Source organism: Cladophialophora carrionii, assembly GCF_000365165.1.
Source record: "Cladophialophora carrionii CBS 160.54 unplaced genomic scaffold supercont1.4, whole genome shotgun sequence".
NCBI classification, from domain to species: Eukaryota; Fungi; Ascomycota; class Eurotiomycetes; order Chaetothyriales; family Herpotrichiellaceae; genus Cladophialophora; species Cladophialophora carrionii.
Genome location: NW_008481829.1, coordinates 2097786 through 2114533, shown reverse-complemented (window position 1 = coordinate 2114533; position 16748 = coordinate 2097786). Strand labels below are relative to the sequence as shown.

At 53.8% G+C, this 16748-nt stretch overlaps 8 protein-coding genes across 8 annotated transcripts; 5 read left to right on the top strand and 3 right to left on the bottom strand.

The window, feature by feature from the left end:
* Positions 1-343: 343 nt before the first annotated feature.
* On the bottom strand, positions 344-2131 carry G647_05421 (uncharacterized protein; the record flags this gene model as incomplete). Its single annotated transcript, XM_008729752.1, has 8 exons — positions 344-732; positions 754-758; positions 781-1045; positions 1099-1305; positions 1358-1442; positions 1493-1566; positions 1619-1937; positions 2096-2131. 8 exons carry the CDS (start codon positions 2129-2131, stop codon positions 344-346), a joined length of 1380 nt encoding a protein of 459 aa, XP_008727974.1.
* A 462-nt stretch (positions 2132-2593) lies between these two features.
* On the bottom strand, positions 2594-5443 carry G647_05420 (uncharacterized protein; the record flags this gene model as incomplete). Its single annotated transcript, XM_008729751.1, has 1 exon — positions 2594-5443. One exon carries the CDS (start codon positions 5441-5443, stop codon positions 2594-2596), a length of 2850 nt encoding a protein of 949 aa, XP_008727973.1.
* Positions 5444-5694: 251 nt separating this feature from the next.
* Positions 5695-6204, bottom strand: G647_05419 (uncharacterized protein; the record flags this gene model as incomplete). Its single annotated transcript, XM_008729750.1, has 1 exon — positions 5695-6204. One exon carries the CDS (start codon positions 6202-6204, stop codon positions 5695-5697), a length of 510 nt encoding a protein of 169 aa, XP_008727972.1.
* A 331-nt stretch (positions 6205-6535) lies between these two features.
* G647_05418 (mitotic-spindle organizing protein 1) lies at positions 6536-6786 on the top strand (the record flags this gene model as incomplete). The annotated part of the gene is made up of 2 exons (XM_008729749.1): positions 6536-6610; positions 6658-6786. 2 exons carry the CDS (start codon positions 6536-6538, stop codon positions 6784-6786), a joined length of 204 nt encoding a protein of 67 aa, XP_008727971.1.
* A 1418-nt stretch (positions 6787-8204) lies between these two features.
* G647_05417 (uncharacterized protein) lies at positions 8205-9166 on the top strand (the record flags this gene model as incomplete). Its single annotated transcript, XM_008729748.1, has 3 exons — positions 8205-8321; positions 8373-8876; positions 8930-9166. The coding sequence occupies 3 exons, from the start codon at positions 8205-8207 to the stop codon at positions 9164-9166; spliced, it is 858 nt and encodes a 285-aa protein (XP_008727970.1).
* An 896-nt stretch (positions 9167-10062) lies between these two features.
* Positions 10063-11235, top strand: G647_05416 (uncharacterized protein; the record flags this gene model as incomplete). Its single annotated transcript, XM_008729747.1, has 1 exon — positions 10063-11235. One exon carries the CDS (start codon positions 10063-10065, stop codon positions 11233-11235), a length of 1173 nt encoding a protein of 390 aa, XP_008727969.1.
* A 1625-nt stretch (positions 11236-12860) lies between these two features.
* On the top strand, positions 12861-14071 carry G647_05415 (uncharacterized protein; the record flags this gene model as incomplete). Its single annotated transcript, XM_008729746.1, has 4 exons — positions 12861-12915; positions 13020-13407; positions 13502-13557; positions 13719-14071. The coding sequence occupies 4 exons, from the start codon at positions 12861-12863 to the stop codon at positions 14069-14071; spliced, it is 852 nt and encodes a 283-aa protein (XP_008727968.1).
* Positions 14072-15495: 1424 nt separating this feature from the next.
* On the top strand, positions 15496-16377 carry G647_05414 (uncharacterized protein; the record flags this gene model as incomplete). Its single annotated transcript, XM_008729745.1, has 1 exon — positions 15496-16377. One exon carries the CDS (start codon positions 15496-15498, stop codon positions 16375-16377), a length of 882 nt encoding a protein of 293 aa, XP_008727967.1.
* Between the last annotated feature and the right edge of the window lie 371 nt (positions 16378-16748).

Sequence of the window (16748 nt, the reverse complement as noted above, 5' to 3'; positions counted from 1 at the left end):
GGAAATACGAAATGCTTGCTTGCTCAGGCCGATGCCTAGCCTAGTTGCAGTCAATCCAGTGCTCGGTTGAGATACACATAACGTGCTCTTGGATGGCATGCCCTTGAACGGCTGGAAATGTGGCATGGAGCTGCCGTTGAGCTCACTGCTGTGCTGCATCACGACAACAACGTGAGCACCATGGCCCACACGACGGAAGTCAAGGTGCAATCTCCACAAGCGGTTCTAACCGATCTCATGAATGCTAGATACTCTTCATCAATGCGGTGACGACAGGGGTATCGCTAGTCGTGGTGGAAAAAGATCTGCCTGTCTGCCCCGGAGCGTTCCTTGTGTCTTGCTATCAGGCAACTGTCTTCGCCGTCGTCTCATCTGCTACGGCTTTGATTTCGGTGTCCTTACCCTGGGAGGCATCGCGGTGACTTGATCCTTTCGACTCCTCACTGGCCGACTGTGGTGCTGGTGTCCCTTCTCGCTCGCTTCGGGCCGATTCCACATCTGACGTGTCCGGGGTGCTCTTCTTCACCTGGTTTGCGGCGTCTTTGTCTTCTTCGCTCTGATCGAACATTTCCGTGTCATCTGAGTCTGTCAGTACTTCAGTTCCGTCTCCGAGCAAGATGATCCTGCCACTCCGACCTCCGAAGCCTCTCGGTCGATGATCTAAATCCAGCTCATACTCATCCGGGCTGTCGTGGTCGAACTGATGACGGACACCCGGTCCACGGAATTCAGCTGCAGCCTGTTAGAAGGGACTTGGTCTTTCCGGAATTGAGGCTGGACTTGCCGTACTCTGGTGGCGCACAGGGACCATCACCATCTGCTACTCGTTTGCCAATCATCTCATACCACTGCTCTTTGGTCTTGCCATTCAGCAGAGCGATGACGATCATGGTCATGTTGTCGCAACCCACGCCGCCGGTCTCACTGTTGGATGCAAGGCAGTTGTCCATCATGTTCTCACAAATCGATTGTAATTCTTGCTTGGCGGCAATTCCTCTTCGCACGAACTCGATCACCGCTTGCGACGACTGGCAATCCCAGATTCCTGATCACTGTCAGCACGGCGCCCCCCATCAAAGTAAAAAAGTGAGCTTAGACCATCACAAGCAATGACCAAGAATTCGTCGTCGGGAGAAATCTCATGCGTGATCACGTCAGGGAAGGCGGTAACAATCTGCTGCTCGGGCGAAAGGTCGGCACTCTTCTTGAACTCGAAGTCTCCGATGGCACGTGACAGTGCAAGGTTGCCATTGACTCGACCAAAGTCGACGAAACCACCTGCGGCACTTATACGAGCCTTCTCGCCTATCCCTGTGTCAGTGTCGACGTAAAGAGGAATGCTGGGGGGAGCATGTACCTTCGTTCTGAGGCTTGTGGTCGAAAGACAGAGGCTTTGCTCTCCCTTTGACTCCGAGTACCGTGCGCGAGTCTCCAGCATTGGCCTGAAGCATGTGAGTCGCGTCAACCACGAGACACAGATAGATGCACGCACCACCCAGATCTTATCTTTCGATATGATGCCGACAGAGGCGGTACATCCGGACACCTCGTCTTCGTACCGAGCATCTAGGCGGGGCCTTAGCAGATCCAGGACATCATTTGTAGACCCGATGCATACCATTGAGAATAGCTCGATCTGTGGCTAGGAAGCCGTCTTTCAGAGCTTGTTCAATGTCACCCTTGGCGAATGCGTCTTGTTTTGCGACAATCTTGTGGATGTTTTCTCCCGCGAACTGGGCGACTTTTTCTCCCCCATGGCCGTCGTAGACGCCGAAATAGGATAACCGTTTGTCTGGCGCAGCAGGCTGCGGGGATTTGCTATTTCCTTCTGGCTGTAAGTCGAGGACGGCGGCGTGCGCATCTTCCATGCTTATACGCCATCCCTGCATGGCCGAGAGGCCATAATAAACACAGTCATCGGCGCCGCTATCGGAGATCTGTCAGGCAAATGGGTCAGCCGCTACATCCATAGCTATCGCCGGGTTTGTGAGGAGGCAAAGCCCACGATCTGGCACGATGGCCTTCGTCACAAGGGTGTGCGCGGATGCAGGTGGCCTCTTCGAAGCATCAGCAAGTGCATCAGTGGAGGGCGCACCTTTTCGACGACTGGTTCTGACAGCGTCTGACCCATGCTGGCAGTTCTTCACTTCGGGAGTCGGGTTGAGTGTGACGGTGTTCATATACCCTCTGCAGACGATCTCACAAGCGGGCAGCGGGCGGCGTGCAGTGTGTGGCAGGTCCAAGGCCTAGAACAGGACAAAACGCAAGCTCCGCGGTAACGTAACGAGATATGCACCAAAAGACGATACAGACGGTAATCTGAGGGAACAGTAGTCCTATTGCTCGCTATCAGACGGTCGCGTGCAGTGATGGGAGAAAGGGCCGTTCAAGCAAAAGATGATCCGGGTATGAGAAGGTGGGCTGGTAAAGTTGGTGCAGGCGATTGTTGCTCAGGGCGAAATGGCATCACCACCGAATCCTGACTAAGAAATTCCATCCACTCAATCACTCACTCACTCACCACGGCCTCACTCTTTCGTCACTCCTAAAGGTGTCTCTTAAATTCTACTACTACGGCTACCACCCGCCCAGGTCAAACAAAACGGAAGCTTCCACTTTGGCTGCCGGACGACCTCGTCAGCCCTCCCTCCTCAACACTGACTTGCTGTCTCCTGTCCGCCACCCGCGTGTGAGCCCTGGTGTCATCGCTGGCACTCCTCCGGCCCGAGTTCTCCCTCGAAGCACGAACTGGGTTGAAGGGTAGGCGCGGCGATGCTTGTGAGCTGTTGTCTATCTGCCACCGTCTGAATCCTTGCTTGGGTTCCTCCACCTCCAGATCCTCCTCGTCTTCCCACAGACTGTCAGAGGACGTGACCGACTCAAACTGGCCGCTACTCGCAAAGCTGGGCCTCCTTCTTGACACCGGTCGACTGAGAATATGAGAGACTGGTGGACTTCTCACTTTTAATGATTCGCGGGCGGCTGGTCCAACTCCTGACCATTGCGACCATGAGTACTCACATGAGCGTCCGCCAACCACGGTGGGCTTGCTGATCGACTTCGACGGCTCATCAGTTTCTGTTGCCTTACTTCTTGCACGCCACGGTGTTCTAACTGATCCCATCATCCGTGCCGACCCTCCGTTGGAAAATCGTGAGATCCCCTCCAGCTTCGCTCTTGCACGTTCAGTGTGCCACCTCTGCCGCTGTTCTTCGAAAGACATGGCCTCGTCACCATCTTCGGAGACAACTCGTAGCAAGGGGGTTGGTTTTCTTGTTCTAGGAGGGCTTTTGCCGGAACCTGACCCATCTCCGGGTGGGGCCGGGAACGACTCTAGGACCAGAGTCGTCCTACGATGATCAGTCGATGGGTTCGAAGTCCAAGAATCGCGCCAAGACATGCGGCTTGCAGTCGCATCAGGGGGCAAGAGTATACCAGCGCCGTGTCCGGCGCCACTTCGTCGATCTGGTAATCCCCCTATTGCTGGCAGCACAATTTGTTGACTCAATCTGGAAGAAAGCCTATTTGGGCTTCGGCGTCCTGCTATGGAGGATCTGCTGACAATGGGTGACAGAGGGCCTTGGGACAGCGCGGTCTGCTTGACTGACGCAGCTGCAGGGGCGAAATCAGTTGTCCCCCCAGGTTCTGCCGTATTCGCAGCTCGGCTTGGTGTCGCTACGACTGTAGCTGGGCCTCGATCATCCGTAAATATCTGTGAAATTCGGTGCTGGGAAAGTTGCCTTGGTCGGGCTGCAGCCGACAGGCTCTGCCTAGGCTGTCGCATCGAGTCGTTCGACCATCGGAGATCGAGTCTCGGAGGCCTGGGAGGGGCTGGTCCCTGGGGATTGACGAGACCCAGGATCTCTGTAGACAACGCAGTCTGTGGAGCAGCCCGTTGCCCATGTCCTTCACCAGACCCAGGACTATCTTCAATGGAAGTCTTGCTAACCCGTCGTTTGCTATGTTTCTTCCTTCGCAAGCAGCACAGAAGTAGAAGAAGCACAAGGCTGGCTCCAAATACGGAGAAGACGATGGCAAGTATGAGGTGCAAGGTATGCCCGTTTGTTGGCTTCTGATTGCGGGAACCGGTAGCTGGCACGGGATCTTCGCTGGTGACACTGGCCTGCGGAAGAGTCTGTGTCTTTGAAACTTGCGTCGACGTGACCCCCGTCGCCCTCGTGCCTTGCACTACTTGCAGCACGACATCCCCTGTAGCAGTTGATGTTGTCTCTTGAAACGCGATTCGAATATATAGCGTCTGGGCATTCAGATCCAACGGAACATGCCCGGACAGAGTCCGGCTCAAGGAGTCGAAATTAAGCCAGCCTTGTGCGTCACCCAGGTCTGCTGTCGCTCGGCTTGTGTGTGATAATGAAGGAGTGGCCAAAGTATACGAGAAGTATTCTCCAGCGGTAACATTAACAACAGCGAGAGTCCCCAAGAGCTCGCTTCGGGCCGCCGAACTTTGCAGAAAGACGGTGGCACGGGCTATATCGCCATAGACATCTGTAACGCTGATTGTGATGGTGGCATTGGCTGAAATACCGGGAGTACCGCTCAAGGATAACTGACTCTTGTCGAACGACACCCATGTCGGAACATCTGCATCAACGCTTGCAACTTGATTATCTGCTACAACCTGGCCATCCAGGCTGAGGAAGGATCGGAATGATGCAGACTGAAAGGGGACGTCAGGGGAGACGGTGATGTTCTGGGAGGCAGTTGAAAATCCGAACACACGTCTGCTAATGACAATGTTGAAATCGATTGCTGCTTCGGCAAATCCAGGCACATTTGACGCAATCAGTCTTAGTCCGTATGTCTGGGACCGGGCGAGGTTGGAGACCAACGCGGGAGTCGTGCCCGAAAACGACAGTCTGGAATCATCAAAATGCACCCACGAAGGCAGGGGTGTGTCGTCTGCAGAAACAGCATAATATCTCGTTGCGAAGGCCGCACCACGAAACGTGTCCTCTCCGAAAGAAAAGTTGAAGGGTTCTTCGGGATGTGCGAGTAGCGAGTTGGGTGAAGAGGTAGGCCCGTTGCGCTCTAGCTGAGGAAGTATTGGCGCATCGATGTGCAGTTCTGGAGATTCAGCAACCACGAAAGTGACGCTTGTGGATGTCTGCCCTGTCGAGTCTGAGGCGACAAGCTGGAAAGTTGCTGCTCCCACTTCATCAGCGTCTGGCACGCCCGAGAATTTCCGGGCAGCACTGTCAAGATCGAGCCACTTCGGACTGTTTGTAATCGTGTAGGATATCTGCGGTGCGCTTGATAAGAAAGTAATCTCGGAAAACACAAAATCGTACGGCTCAGATACGTAGGCCACGGGAGGGACTTGTGAATTGATCGGGAAAGCCAGCTGCGGCGCGGCTGTGACGAGACATATCGCCGATAAAAGGGAAGATGCCAGTATAGGCTTTCTGATACCAGTGAGATGCATTCATGTGGCGAGCCGCTGGGTAGGATGCATGCTGGGATAGAGGATGAATTCTCGTTTAACCAGCAGGATAGATAGTCCAGCTGGCAGTATTCGACGAGCTGGTAAACGCGTGCGCGACATGACGCGGCTGCCAGCACTTGTAATATTGGAATTGTCGAGGGGCTGGTTGGCATCCAACACTTGATAAAGCCTGCAAGGGATAGCCCCGCGAGGGAATGTGCAAAACTCTCCTGCGAGAACACACTCACTCGTCATTCAATCAAATCCAGGGTCATCTTGACTCCGTTTCTTCCAGGTGAATAGTAATCTTGGACAGTTTCTTGCACATTGAAGCCGTGTTGAAGGTACAACCCTTTCGCGGCATGGTTAGCCTCATCGGCCCAAAGGTCAATGCCGCGGCAGAACCGACGCTTTGCATTGCCAATGAGGGTCTCCATTAGCAGATAGCCAATTCTTCGGCGGCGGCATTCTGGTGAAACGCAAACCTTGTGGAGAAGGAGGCGACGATTGGAAGTCACAGAAACAGCATATGCGACAACCCTGGAGCCTGTTGATAGATGGTTGAATCCGACAAGGATTTCCAAATTACGCTGCTTGACAACTTTGTCATCCAAATGGAACACCTCATTAGCAGCAAATGACTTCCGCTCCAGTGTTCTCAACTCCTCTAGTGTGCTAGAGACATCAGAACGTGGTAATTGCTGGATGGTCTTGAAGATGGGGCGTGGTGGACTGGAGACACCGGCTGCCGGATGACCCATAATGGTCACGTAGCTTGCCGGGGCCGATTCAATGACCCTCGCTAACGGGGTCAAGTACTCGTCGGTAGCAAGCAGCCAGAACTGTTAGAAATGAAATAGTCTCAGAACGCCTAAGGGAATTATTGAAACAAAAGTGAAGATTTAGTACGGTGCAGCAAGTGGCAAGATTTGGGCGGAGTATACAGTAAATGAAGCGATGCCCGCTCTTGTTGAATTGTCGCGTGTTGGCCGATGCCCTCTGTTTGATTCTTCAAGTCAGTCTGCAAAATACCTGAACGAATCCAGAAACATACGACCAGCGTCCCGTTGCTCGATTAGTGGTGTCAGTAATATGCCTTCGACGGCTGACAAGCGCGAGAAGGCTCGTGAAGTTGTTGATATTCTCGAGGAGATCTCCATCCTCCTGGTGAGTGGAGCACCTCTCCTACATTCTCTCGCTGATCTCGAGCGCAGAATACACAGCTGGATCGCACGCAATTATCGTTATGTGTTTCTCTGATCGAGAATGGTGTCAACCCTGAGGCATTGGCGGTGAGTCAAGGCTTTCAATTACCCGTGTTCGCGAAGCAAAGCACTAACTGAGGCTTGAGACCGCCATCAAAGAACTGCGGAGAGAGACGCAGGATCTACAACCAGAATCAGGGATGTCTGAGTGAGATCCTGCGAGGCGCTACTGCGGCACACGTCCAGCAGCTGGTTGGAAGTCATCGCAGGCTCAAGGAAGTGACCTTGCATCTTGTAGCGACGGTCGCAGCTTCTTATATATTGAGCGTCCCAGGCTGATGCGCGACCGGGCAAGGCGGAGACACGGTTCCTTTGCAAGCCGCTTACCACGAGCTCCAGCTGTGAGACTCGGGCTAAATACAATAGATGCGATTACGAAATACGGGGAAGTTCGCCATTGGGGGCGCACGAGAATACAAGGACTGTGGCCCATTGCACCGTCTCGAATTGGATTTTGAATCAGCATCGTATTTGTGTCTCGAATTGGCTCCACCTCATTTGTTCTGTGCCGGACAATGTCCGCCATCAACGTGCAAAACCTCCACCGAGTAGTGACTTGTATTTCGTACCGCAGCGCCGTTGTCGAGCTGAATATTTGAGACAGATACACGGCTGTTCACTGAACATTGCGCCTGGTGGTTGGTTCGCATAACCTCGCCCGTTCACGTGACCGTTCTGCATGCTATTCTGATATGGAGGATGTTTGGCGACGCATAAGATTTATGGGTTTATGCTCCTGCGCCTCGTACGTGTACCAAGTAAGACGGAGTCCAGGACTTGGCGGCAGCGTGGTGTCGATACTTACTGGGTACTGTGTAGACTGGCTCTGACCGACTGCAAGTCCTGTGCACAGCAATTGCCCATTGGAGGTTCAGCCTTGTTTTCAACGGACTTGGAACCTGGCCTTGAGCGCTCCGTGTCTGTTGACGCGTGATCGGGCAATCGTGGGCATGACGTCGCCTGGGTGCTACGCGGCCGACGATCATGCTAAAGCAGTGGCTCAGACGCCAATCGAGAGCCCCACACTGAGCCTCGGTGGGCGGCCAAGGTCGCTTCAGTCAGAACAGGCGCCCCGACAATCCAACCAGCGATCAGCACAGGCCTTTGGGTTTGCCTCTTCCGCCCCGGGCGGCCAGCCATCCTGTGGCTCGGGACCCAGCCATTTTTCATTGTGGATCTGGTCCCTGTCTGGCTGGGTGGGAACCGTTGTCACCCACGACGAGATTCTGACCACACATCGGGTGCTGTCATGGCCAAGTTTGACGCAAGCGCAACACAGCAAACGTCGAGAATGAGGCTCAGAGGCAATACTTATGGATGGCCCTGCTGTCGTATAACTGGTCCCTCACCATTCCCACCACCGGATGCCCGACCTCATCACCCAAGCATCAAACAAGCTGGTTCAGTTTACACTGGACTTTACGGAGTCGTTGCTTCTTGGAAAATCCATTCGTTCTTCCTTGTAGATAAATCCATACAGGCGAAGCTCACACAAGATGCGGTTGTCGTCCCTCTTGACGCTGGCTTGCGCCATCACTGCTTTCATTCTCTCCATCCTCTGCTTGCTTGCAGGCAACACGCGATCGTTCCTACAGGATACCGAGTTATTGACGGTAAGCTCGTGTTCGACACTATTGTAGCGATATGCGTTGACAGGAAGCAAGCTCAACATCTCCCAAATCGGCCATGGGAGCCTCTTCGATACATCGGATGGCGACGGCGGGTTGCTCTCAACCTTGGGGAATGATATCCAGCAGGACATCAACAATATAATCAACGATTTGACAGTCGATATTGCCTCCCTCCTGGGTCTCCCCGATCTGTTCAATGTGCATGTCCTAGACTTCTGCCAGGGCACATATTCGCCCAATTCTACGGCGGACAATGCAAAGAAAAACATCACAGAATGCTCCCCCTCGACCTTGAGCTTCCACTTTCAACCAACCCGATACATTGAAGAGCACCTGCCTGCCGGGATAACATTGGATGACATTCATTGGCCCAGCGATGTGGTGGACGCGGAACGCACCCTCAAGACCGTCAGTCGTGTCATGATTGTCTTCTATATCATTGGCATAGTGTTCTCTGGTCTCGCTATGATCACAGCGATCGCCAGTATTTTCACCGATGGACGGCTGTCCGCCTTCATCAACTGGTTGGTGGATATAGTGAGTGTCTCGCCTCGATGTGTAACCTTGGAAACGCTAACGCTGTTCGGCAGCTTGCATTCGGGACCCTCGGTGTCGCCTCTGCTGTGGCTACCGCAGTGATAGTTATCGCGGTGGACAGGATCAACAAATACACCGATGAGGTTGGTATATCAGCGACCAGGGGAGGGAAATTCCTCGCAATGACATGGGCCGCTACAGCAGTCATGCTGCTTGCTTCCTTCGTGTCTATTGTGCAGTGCTGTGTGGGCAGGCGCAGACCCAAGCGATACGAGAAGGGGGGATACTAAAGTGCTGATGCACATATCCGGTGATTAATGAATTATGGAACTGAACGATTGCGAACGGGTGCCACATGGCGTCGCACTGTATAATATTGCTGGATACTGTGTTGGATGGCTTCACGCCGTGGCAGAGCCGTCCAGCTCCAGCTAATGACACAGTCTGCTGGATGTGACTGGGCCTAGAAGTTTCTCAATCGCAGATGTATTCGTGGCGACGACTCGCGTTGCTCAGCCCAATGACAGAAGGGAAGAATTATTGCACGGAGTTTTAGCGGACATCTCGTCGTACTCGACGATCTTCGAACCGTTGTGGCTTCCTGGTGCACACAAAGTCATCATTTTGGTTTGCTCCTTCGTAGAATGCTCACCCTGGGATCAACCCCCGCTACGAGTAGCTGCCCGCTCGGTGGCCGCCCAATCGTGACTCTATGACGTAGTTTGCACGATCGACATTCACAGCCAATCAAGCTGTCACCACAGGTCGCGTCTTTCACTTTCAACTCATCGGACTGAGGGGCACAGGTAGCTGCACGATGCTAGTCTTCCTCCACTCTGTGAATCCAGCCCACTCAGTCTTTGTTGACCGCTTCCCAATGCCATAAATATTTCCCTCCGATCTCTGAATTTTCTTCTCAGAGGCCTTGAACTTCTATCAAAGACCGTCCATCTCGCAACAGTACTCTCCTCCTTGACCTCTGAGACAGAGCTCAAGCTAGATCAGAGATTGTATGTGCGTGGCCGTATCATCGCTCCGTCAGTTCTGTGTGTCAATTTATTGACTTGATAGGAGACCCTGAAAGCAGACACTTGCACAACTTTCCGTCTCACATCCTCGACCTTCCCAACGAAAAACCCCTCGACACAGCCTCATCATCACTCTCAAATACAGTCATTAACTCAAAATGACGAAGGGTACCGCCGTCCACTTCGGCGGTGGCAACATCGGTCGTGGCTTTATCGCTGAACTCCTCCACGAGAGCGGCTACGAGGTGATCTTCGTCGATGTTGTTGACGATCTCATCAACCGAATCAACGAATCCAAATCATACAAGATCACTGAGGTTGGAGAAGATGGAGAGAAGAGCAAGACAATCACAAACTACCGCGCGCTCAACTCCAAGTACAGCATGGACGAGGTCGTCAAGTGTATTGCCGATGCAGACATTGTCACCTGCGCCGTCGGTCCGAACGTCCTCAAGTTTATCGCTAAGCCCATTGCCGATGGCATTGCCGCAAGAACAAAGTCCAAGCCACTTGCTGTCATTGCCTGCGAGAACATGATCAATGCAACAGACGCTCTCAAGGCCCTTATCACGGACGAGAAGAACATGAAGCCTGAAGTGCTCAAGGACCTCGACTCCAAGGCCGAGTTTGGCAATTCCGCTATTGACAGAATTGTTCCAACTCAACCTCCACATGCCAATCTTGACGTTGTCATCGAGAGCTTCTACGAGTGGTGCGTGGAGACCACTGGTTTCAAGTCAGGTCACCCTGAGGTCAAGGGTATTCACTGGGTCGAGGATTTGGAGCCATACATTGAGCGCAAGCTTTTCACCGTCAATACCAGCCACGCCACAGCTGCCTACTTCGGCTACTACAAGGGGCTCAAGACCATCCATGAAGCCATGGCTGATCCAGAGATCCGGCAGGAGGTCCACGAGGCCTTGGAAGAGACAGCACACCTCATTAGCGGCAAGCACGGCATCACTCCCGAGGAGCAACAGAAATACGTTGACACCATCATTCACCGCATTTCCAACCCTCACCTCGAAGACGTCCCCGTTCGTGTCGGCCGTGCCCCGCTCCGAAAGCTTGGTCGTAAGGAGCGCTTCATCGGCCCCGCCGCGCAACTAGCCGAACGCGGGTACGATGTCACCGCTCTTATCCGTGGTGTGGAGATGGCTCTGCGCTTCCAGAATGTCGAAGGTGATGATGAGAGTAAGGAACTGGCCAAGATTCTGAGCGAAATGAGTGCCGAGGAAGCCACCACCAAACTGACCGGCCTTGAGTCTAGCCACCCTCTGTATCCCAAGGTCTTGGAGAAGGTGAAGCTCGTGCAGAGCGAGAAGAAGTAAGCATGACGCAATGACACTTCATGAAACCTACCATCCTTGTGGATTGGGAGAGGTGATGAGGACTCCGTGGACTTCTATGGACTGACGGGATAGTTCGTGGATTATTTTCGCCGCGCCCGAGGAAAGGGCACCAGTTCTCTCACAAATAGATTCGCTTGCACGAGAAGTGCTATGAGTGTTGATAGCATAAGCGTTTTCCACGAAGACAGCGTGATGATACCATTCAAGCCAGTCTTGGCTGTACCTGCGGACCTTGTTGCTTCATGAATCTGTGAATCGAGATTTCCGAGGCCAATTACCGTCTTCCCCGGTCTGTGTTGTTTATTCACAGCAGGAATCTGCTTCTTGAGCAAGTGGCCGACGGTATGGGTTCAGATCGGGAAGTGCTGTAGGCGTACCGCTTTTCAGAAACCGAAGATAAACCTACGAACGATTTGCATTCCCAGATCGAGCCACGTGCGCAAAGGCTGCGGCATTCGGCATCTACGGGCCAGACCGACTTTGCCCAACATCTTGCTCCACAGAGATCAATGGGAGGCCAGTGAAAGGATTATGACACGAAGATGGAGGGCGCTAAGGGACTAACATTGACGCCGGCTTATTGCTTTTGACTGTTCGAAAGCTGGTATCTAAGTATTGCCTTCCACCTTGTCTGCGTAAGGGTACTTCATTGCTAGGTTTCAATTTATGGCCAAAGGACATACATAGTACAGCGCAGGCGGATGTGTATTTTAGCTAGAACCTTGGCGACTGACTGGGCTGGATTCGGAATCATCCCCTGTAGCCGGCAGGTCTGCTCGGTCTGCTCGGTTTGTTGTGAACTTTCGGAAACCCCGAGTTCCAGCACAAGATAAGTGACGAATCTCCGAGTCTAACTTTGTGAAAGCCACATCCGACCTGGCAAAGCGCGAACAAAGATCCGGGGCGCCACATGCTATAGGAGGACGAGCATGACAGTAGGACATTGCCACACCATACTCATGGAACGGAAGAGCGTATCCATCGTTGATATACAGCTTGTGGCTCAGAAGTTGTCGGTGGCTCACGTAACATTCTCCTCAACTACATAACTTGCAAAGGTTCGAATCGATCCGCTTCATGGATCTGAGCATCGGTAAGACCCTCCCATGGTGCTGGCTGGACTTGGCACATTCTATTACGGCACGAAAGGGCCATGCAGTGACACGCTGACTGCCAGGCTGTGGAACAGGCCAACCCGACGGAATTCCATGGCCGACACCGAGCAAGACCTAGGGTACCTCTACCAGACCCTCTCTATATCTTCATGCACTAGGATTCTGCACCGGCCCGGACTTTCTCACGGTGAAGTCTGGCGCAGCCAAAACTGGTGCATTCGTGCAAACTCCCGCGCACAAGTACTGGTGAGACTGGGACACGAGCTCGTGAAGCCTGTTCCAGCCTCTCCAAACCACCTCGCGGAGGATCGTCTGTGGAAGGCTGGCCTCGCCCGCTGCCAGAACTCTCGGGTTACACGTGGCCCTGACCGCTCTTTGTATCAGGCTTCAGTTGCATCTGTCTGGCAGTGCTTAGGCCGAAGGGTAAAAAGACCCGCCCCGGCTCCTCGATCCACAACTACACACTAGTGGCATTTGGTCTCGTGCAACATGTCGAATGAAGTCGATCTCTCTGCCCGCGGCGGCAAGTCCGCCATTGTCATAGGTAAGTGCGTGGGTAATTGCCAAAGAAACGTCGACAATCCATCGACACGAGAGCCAGAAGGTCGGCATGCAATATCAGGCTGTTATACTGCTGCCACGGAGCAGGCGGAGCATCCGGGCTAGGCCTTGCCATTGTCGAGCGCTTTGCTCATGGAGGCGCCCATGTCACCATCGCGGATGTGGACACCGAGGGTGGCAGCCCCATTGTCGCCGAGCTCGAATCCAAAGGCCTCTCCGCCACACTTGTCCGTTGCGACGTGACGGACCACGCCAGCTCCGTGGAAGCATTTGAACACGCCATTCGAACCTCTCCAAGTAAGTCCGTTGACGTCGCTGCTTTGGTGGCAGGCGTCATCGGTGAGCCGGGAAGCCTTGTGGACATGGTGATCAAAGGGCAACGGGAGGAGGAACGTGTCACTCCGCCTCAATTGCGCCATCCCGCTCTCGACGTGAATCTCCTGGGCATCTACAACAGCGCCTACCTTGCGCTGTGGTACATGAACCTAGACCGGACGGCCACTGGGAGCAATGACGGGCCTGGAGTTTCGCACGGATCGCAATTTTCAAAGTCTGCTCATCCTGATCAGCTCGACGGTGGCCTACACGGATGTGGGAAACTTTGCGGACTATCATACATCCAAGTGTGAGTATTGACTTGATGTGCTCTGTGTTGGTGGGCACGACCTACGCAACACGGTCCTGCTTGTCTGTTAGACGACGCCCACGCAAGTTCAAGACATCATTATCTTTCGGCAACTTAGCAAACGGCTTCAGGGCTCATGTGCTATATCTAACTTCTGGTAGTCGGCATTCGAGGTCTCTTTCGCGGCCTCCGCCACGAGACACCGCGTCTAGACGTCCGCACGAACTGTCTGGCGCCGTATTTTATGGACACGCCGATGGTGCAGAACGGCCTGGAAGTGTTCGCCGCGGCGGGGATGGCTCCAGGCAAAGGCTTCACTTTCGTCCATGTCGACAAGGTAGTTGACGTGGCATGCAGATTCGCCGTCGACGAGAGCCTACATGGGAGGGCGATGATGATCGTTCCGGAGCCCGAAGGGGTCATTGACGTGAAGGACGATAAGGAAGGCCTATGGGGTGGCGTGGTTTTCAAGGGGACACAGGAGAGAATGAGGGCTTCCGGGCTGGTCATCTAACCCGGGCAGCTCAAGATGACGATAGTCGAGCTGGGGAATCGCCAGAGCATGGCATATCAAGGCTGAAATATGAGCTCCGTCGCGGCTCGTCGCAGAGTGTCGAGGTCGAGGTTTGATTCGCTTGCGCAGAAGGTCCCAAACGATTACGGCGCATTCAAGAATTGCACGGGCTCTCCTACACGTTCACACCAGCCAGTGTCATTTGATGCCGCGCCAACCCTCCACGACTGCATACTGTATCTCTGTTGCTGTTTTTCCCGAACCCCCGACTAAAGTTGGCCTGGGCAGGCACCGAGTATTCTGTATAAAGTAGGTCCTGTATTTGTGCCCGTGCCCACGTCCCGACTTCAGACCTTTGACAGCGGCATTATGCCCTCAGTATCCTCCGTGAAAAGAGACCACTTTGGCCTACACGCCTCATATCCAGAATATGGCGGGCGCTGGAGCGTCCCATTGCGGCGAGTGAGCGCGTATGTATTATCGCAAATTGGCGAGCCGGGTCTGTACACCACCGCGGCGTACTCAGCAGAGCCTTCGTTCCCTCTCAACAGCATGCCTGGTGGCCCCGCACAGGACGTTTAACTAATCGTGGGTTCCACTGTGGTTAGTCGGTCAGTCGGTCAGTCGGTCAGTCGGCGTGATACAAGTACTGAATTTGTGCCTCGGCTATGTTTTGTAGAGAGTGTGTGGATAGCCCCGAATCGGAGGTGCTGTTTGTCTTTTATCCATTCCTCACGACAATCATTGCCATTTATCCGTGTATGGACTTACGATTCACGGAGCAAGCCATTTTGACGGCACGACAGAGGATCTTTGTAGCTTGGAAGTTTTCCCAAATTTGGACACTGCGTCGTGGGTGGACTTTGGAACTCGGAGCTGGAGTTGTGACTGCTATACTTGACAATTTGACGACTTGACGAAGTGAAGCAGGTAAGTGTCTGAAGCGAGCGAGTGAGTATTGAGTGAGTATTGAGTGAACGCCCCTCAATACGGTACCTGGCTTTTACAACTCCCCTCTCCCTTGCTCCTTGCTTGACACCGCCCATGGCCCCGTGTGGAGAGGAGTCTGCTTGGTGGGTGAGCGGGTTAGGGCTCGACATTACGGAGTACATACACAGTACATACTAACTTGCATGGCATAGTCATTGCGGCACGAACAGAATATTCTGAGAGTACAGCATACTTCGATACGCTACGATTTGCACACCAGCGTCGAGGACCCGTCGGTGTCAGCATCCGGGCCATATCCGTAGGCAGAAGCACAAGCACAGGTACAAGTCGCAGTACCATATTCGATCCGTGACATCGACGCGTGTGACATACCCACGACGAATCCAATCAAGGACACTCTGAGATCAGATCACATTACTCGCCATACTCTACAGAGAACCAAAACCAAGCCAAGCAAGGCAATTGACAGTAACATGCCCGCCTACCCATCCTCCCTGGGCACGCCGCCCCCCTCGACGCCCAAGACGATCCTCCTCTTCCCCACGCCAGATACGCTGCTAGTCGTGCTGAACAACCCGCGAGGTCTCAACTGCCTGTCCACCTCGATGCATCACGCCCTGCACGGCCTGTTTGAATGGTACGACAATGAACCCTCGCTACGCTGCGCCGTCATCACCGGGGCGGGCCGCGCGTTCTGCGCCGGCGCCGATCTGAAGGAATGGAATGAGAACAATGCCGCGCGCGCGGCCGGGAAAAGCGCCGGAGACGGAAGGAGGGAGACTCCCAGATCAGGCTTCGGCGGCATATCCAGGAGGATGGGCAAGAAACCCATCATCGGGGCCATCAATGGGCTGGCCTTTGGGGGCGGCATGGAAATGGTCGCCAACATGGATTTGGTGGTTGCTGCTCGGTCCGCTCAGTTTGCTCTCCCAGAGGTGAAGAGGGGCGTGATTGCGCTGGCGGGCGCGTTGCCGCGGCTCGTGAGGACGTTGGGCAAGCCGAGGGCGATGGAAATGGCGCTCACGGGACGCACAGTTAGTGCCGCTGAGGCGGGCGCTTGGGGATTGGTGAATTTCGTCACCGACGACGCACCTGTGGATGCAGACGTGCTGGAGAGGCCGGTCGTCAAAAAGGCTCTGGAGTATGCAAAGGAAATTGCTGGGAATAGTCCTGACAGTGTCATCATCTCCCGAGCAGGTATCATTCAGGGCTGGGAGGACGGGTCTGCCGAGCACGCGACTCAGAGCATCGTGGAGATCTATTCGAAGAGACTGAATGAGGGCGAGAACATTCACGAGGGCGTCAGGGCCTTTGTAGAGAAGAGAGCCCCGAGATGGGTTCCGAGCAAACTGTAGAACCAAATGCAGGTAGATACGACGGCGAGGAGGGGAGTAGACACAATCTTCGCTTCGTTCATATGGAGAAGTGGACATGTTGAGAGACAAGATGCTGGATTAGCAAACCGTGCACGCGGTGGATCTCTTGACATTTTCTGTGCCCGTAAAAGGCACGACATATGGACCATGATGCTCTCGCTAGAAGTATTCTTGCTCCGATTGCCAGTCTTTGCTCACCGTTCCAATACTCCAGTCCTCAACATACTGATCCATACACAGTGGCAGCTGAGGATACCGAACTCGAGAGACAAAATCACCTCTGCAAGCAACCTATCCGCGAAAGAACTCCGGGGTCGATGTCGACTGAGCAAATCTCAAAGACGCCGATT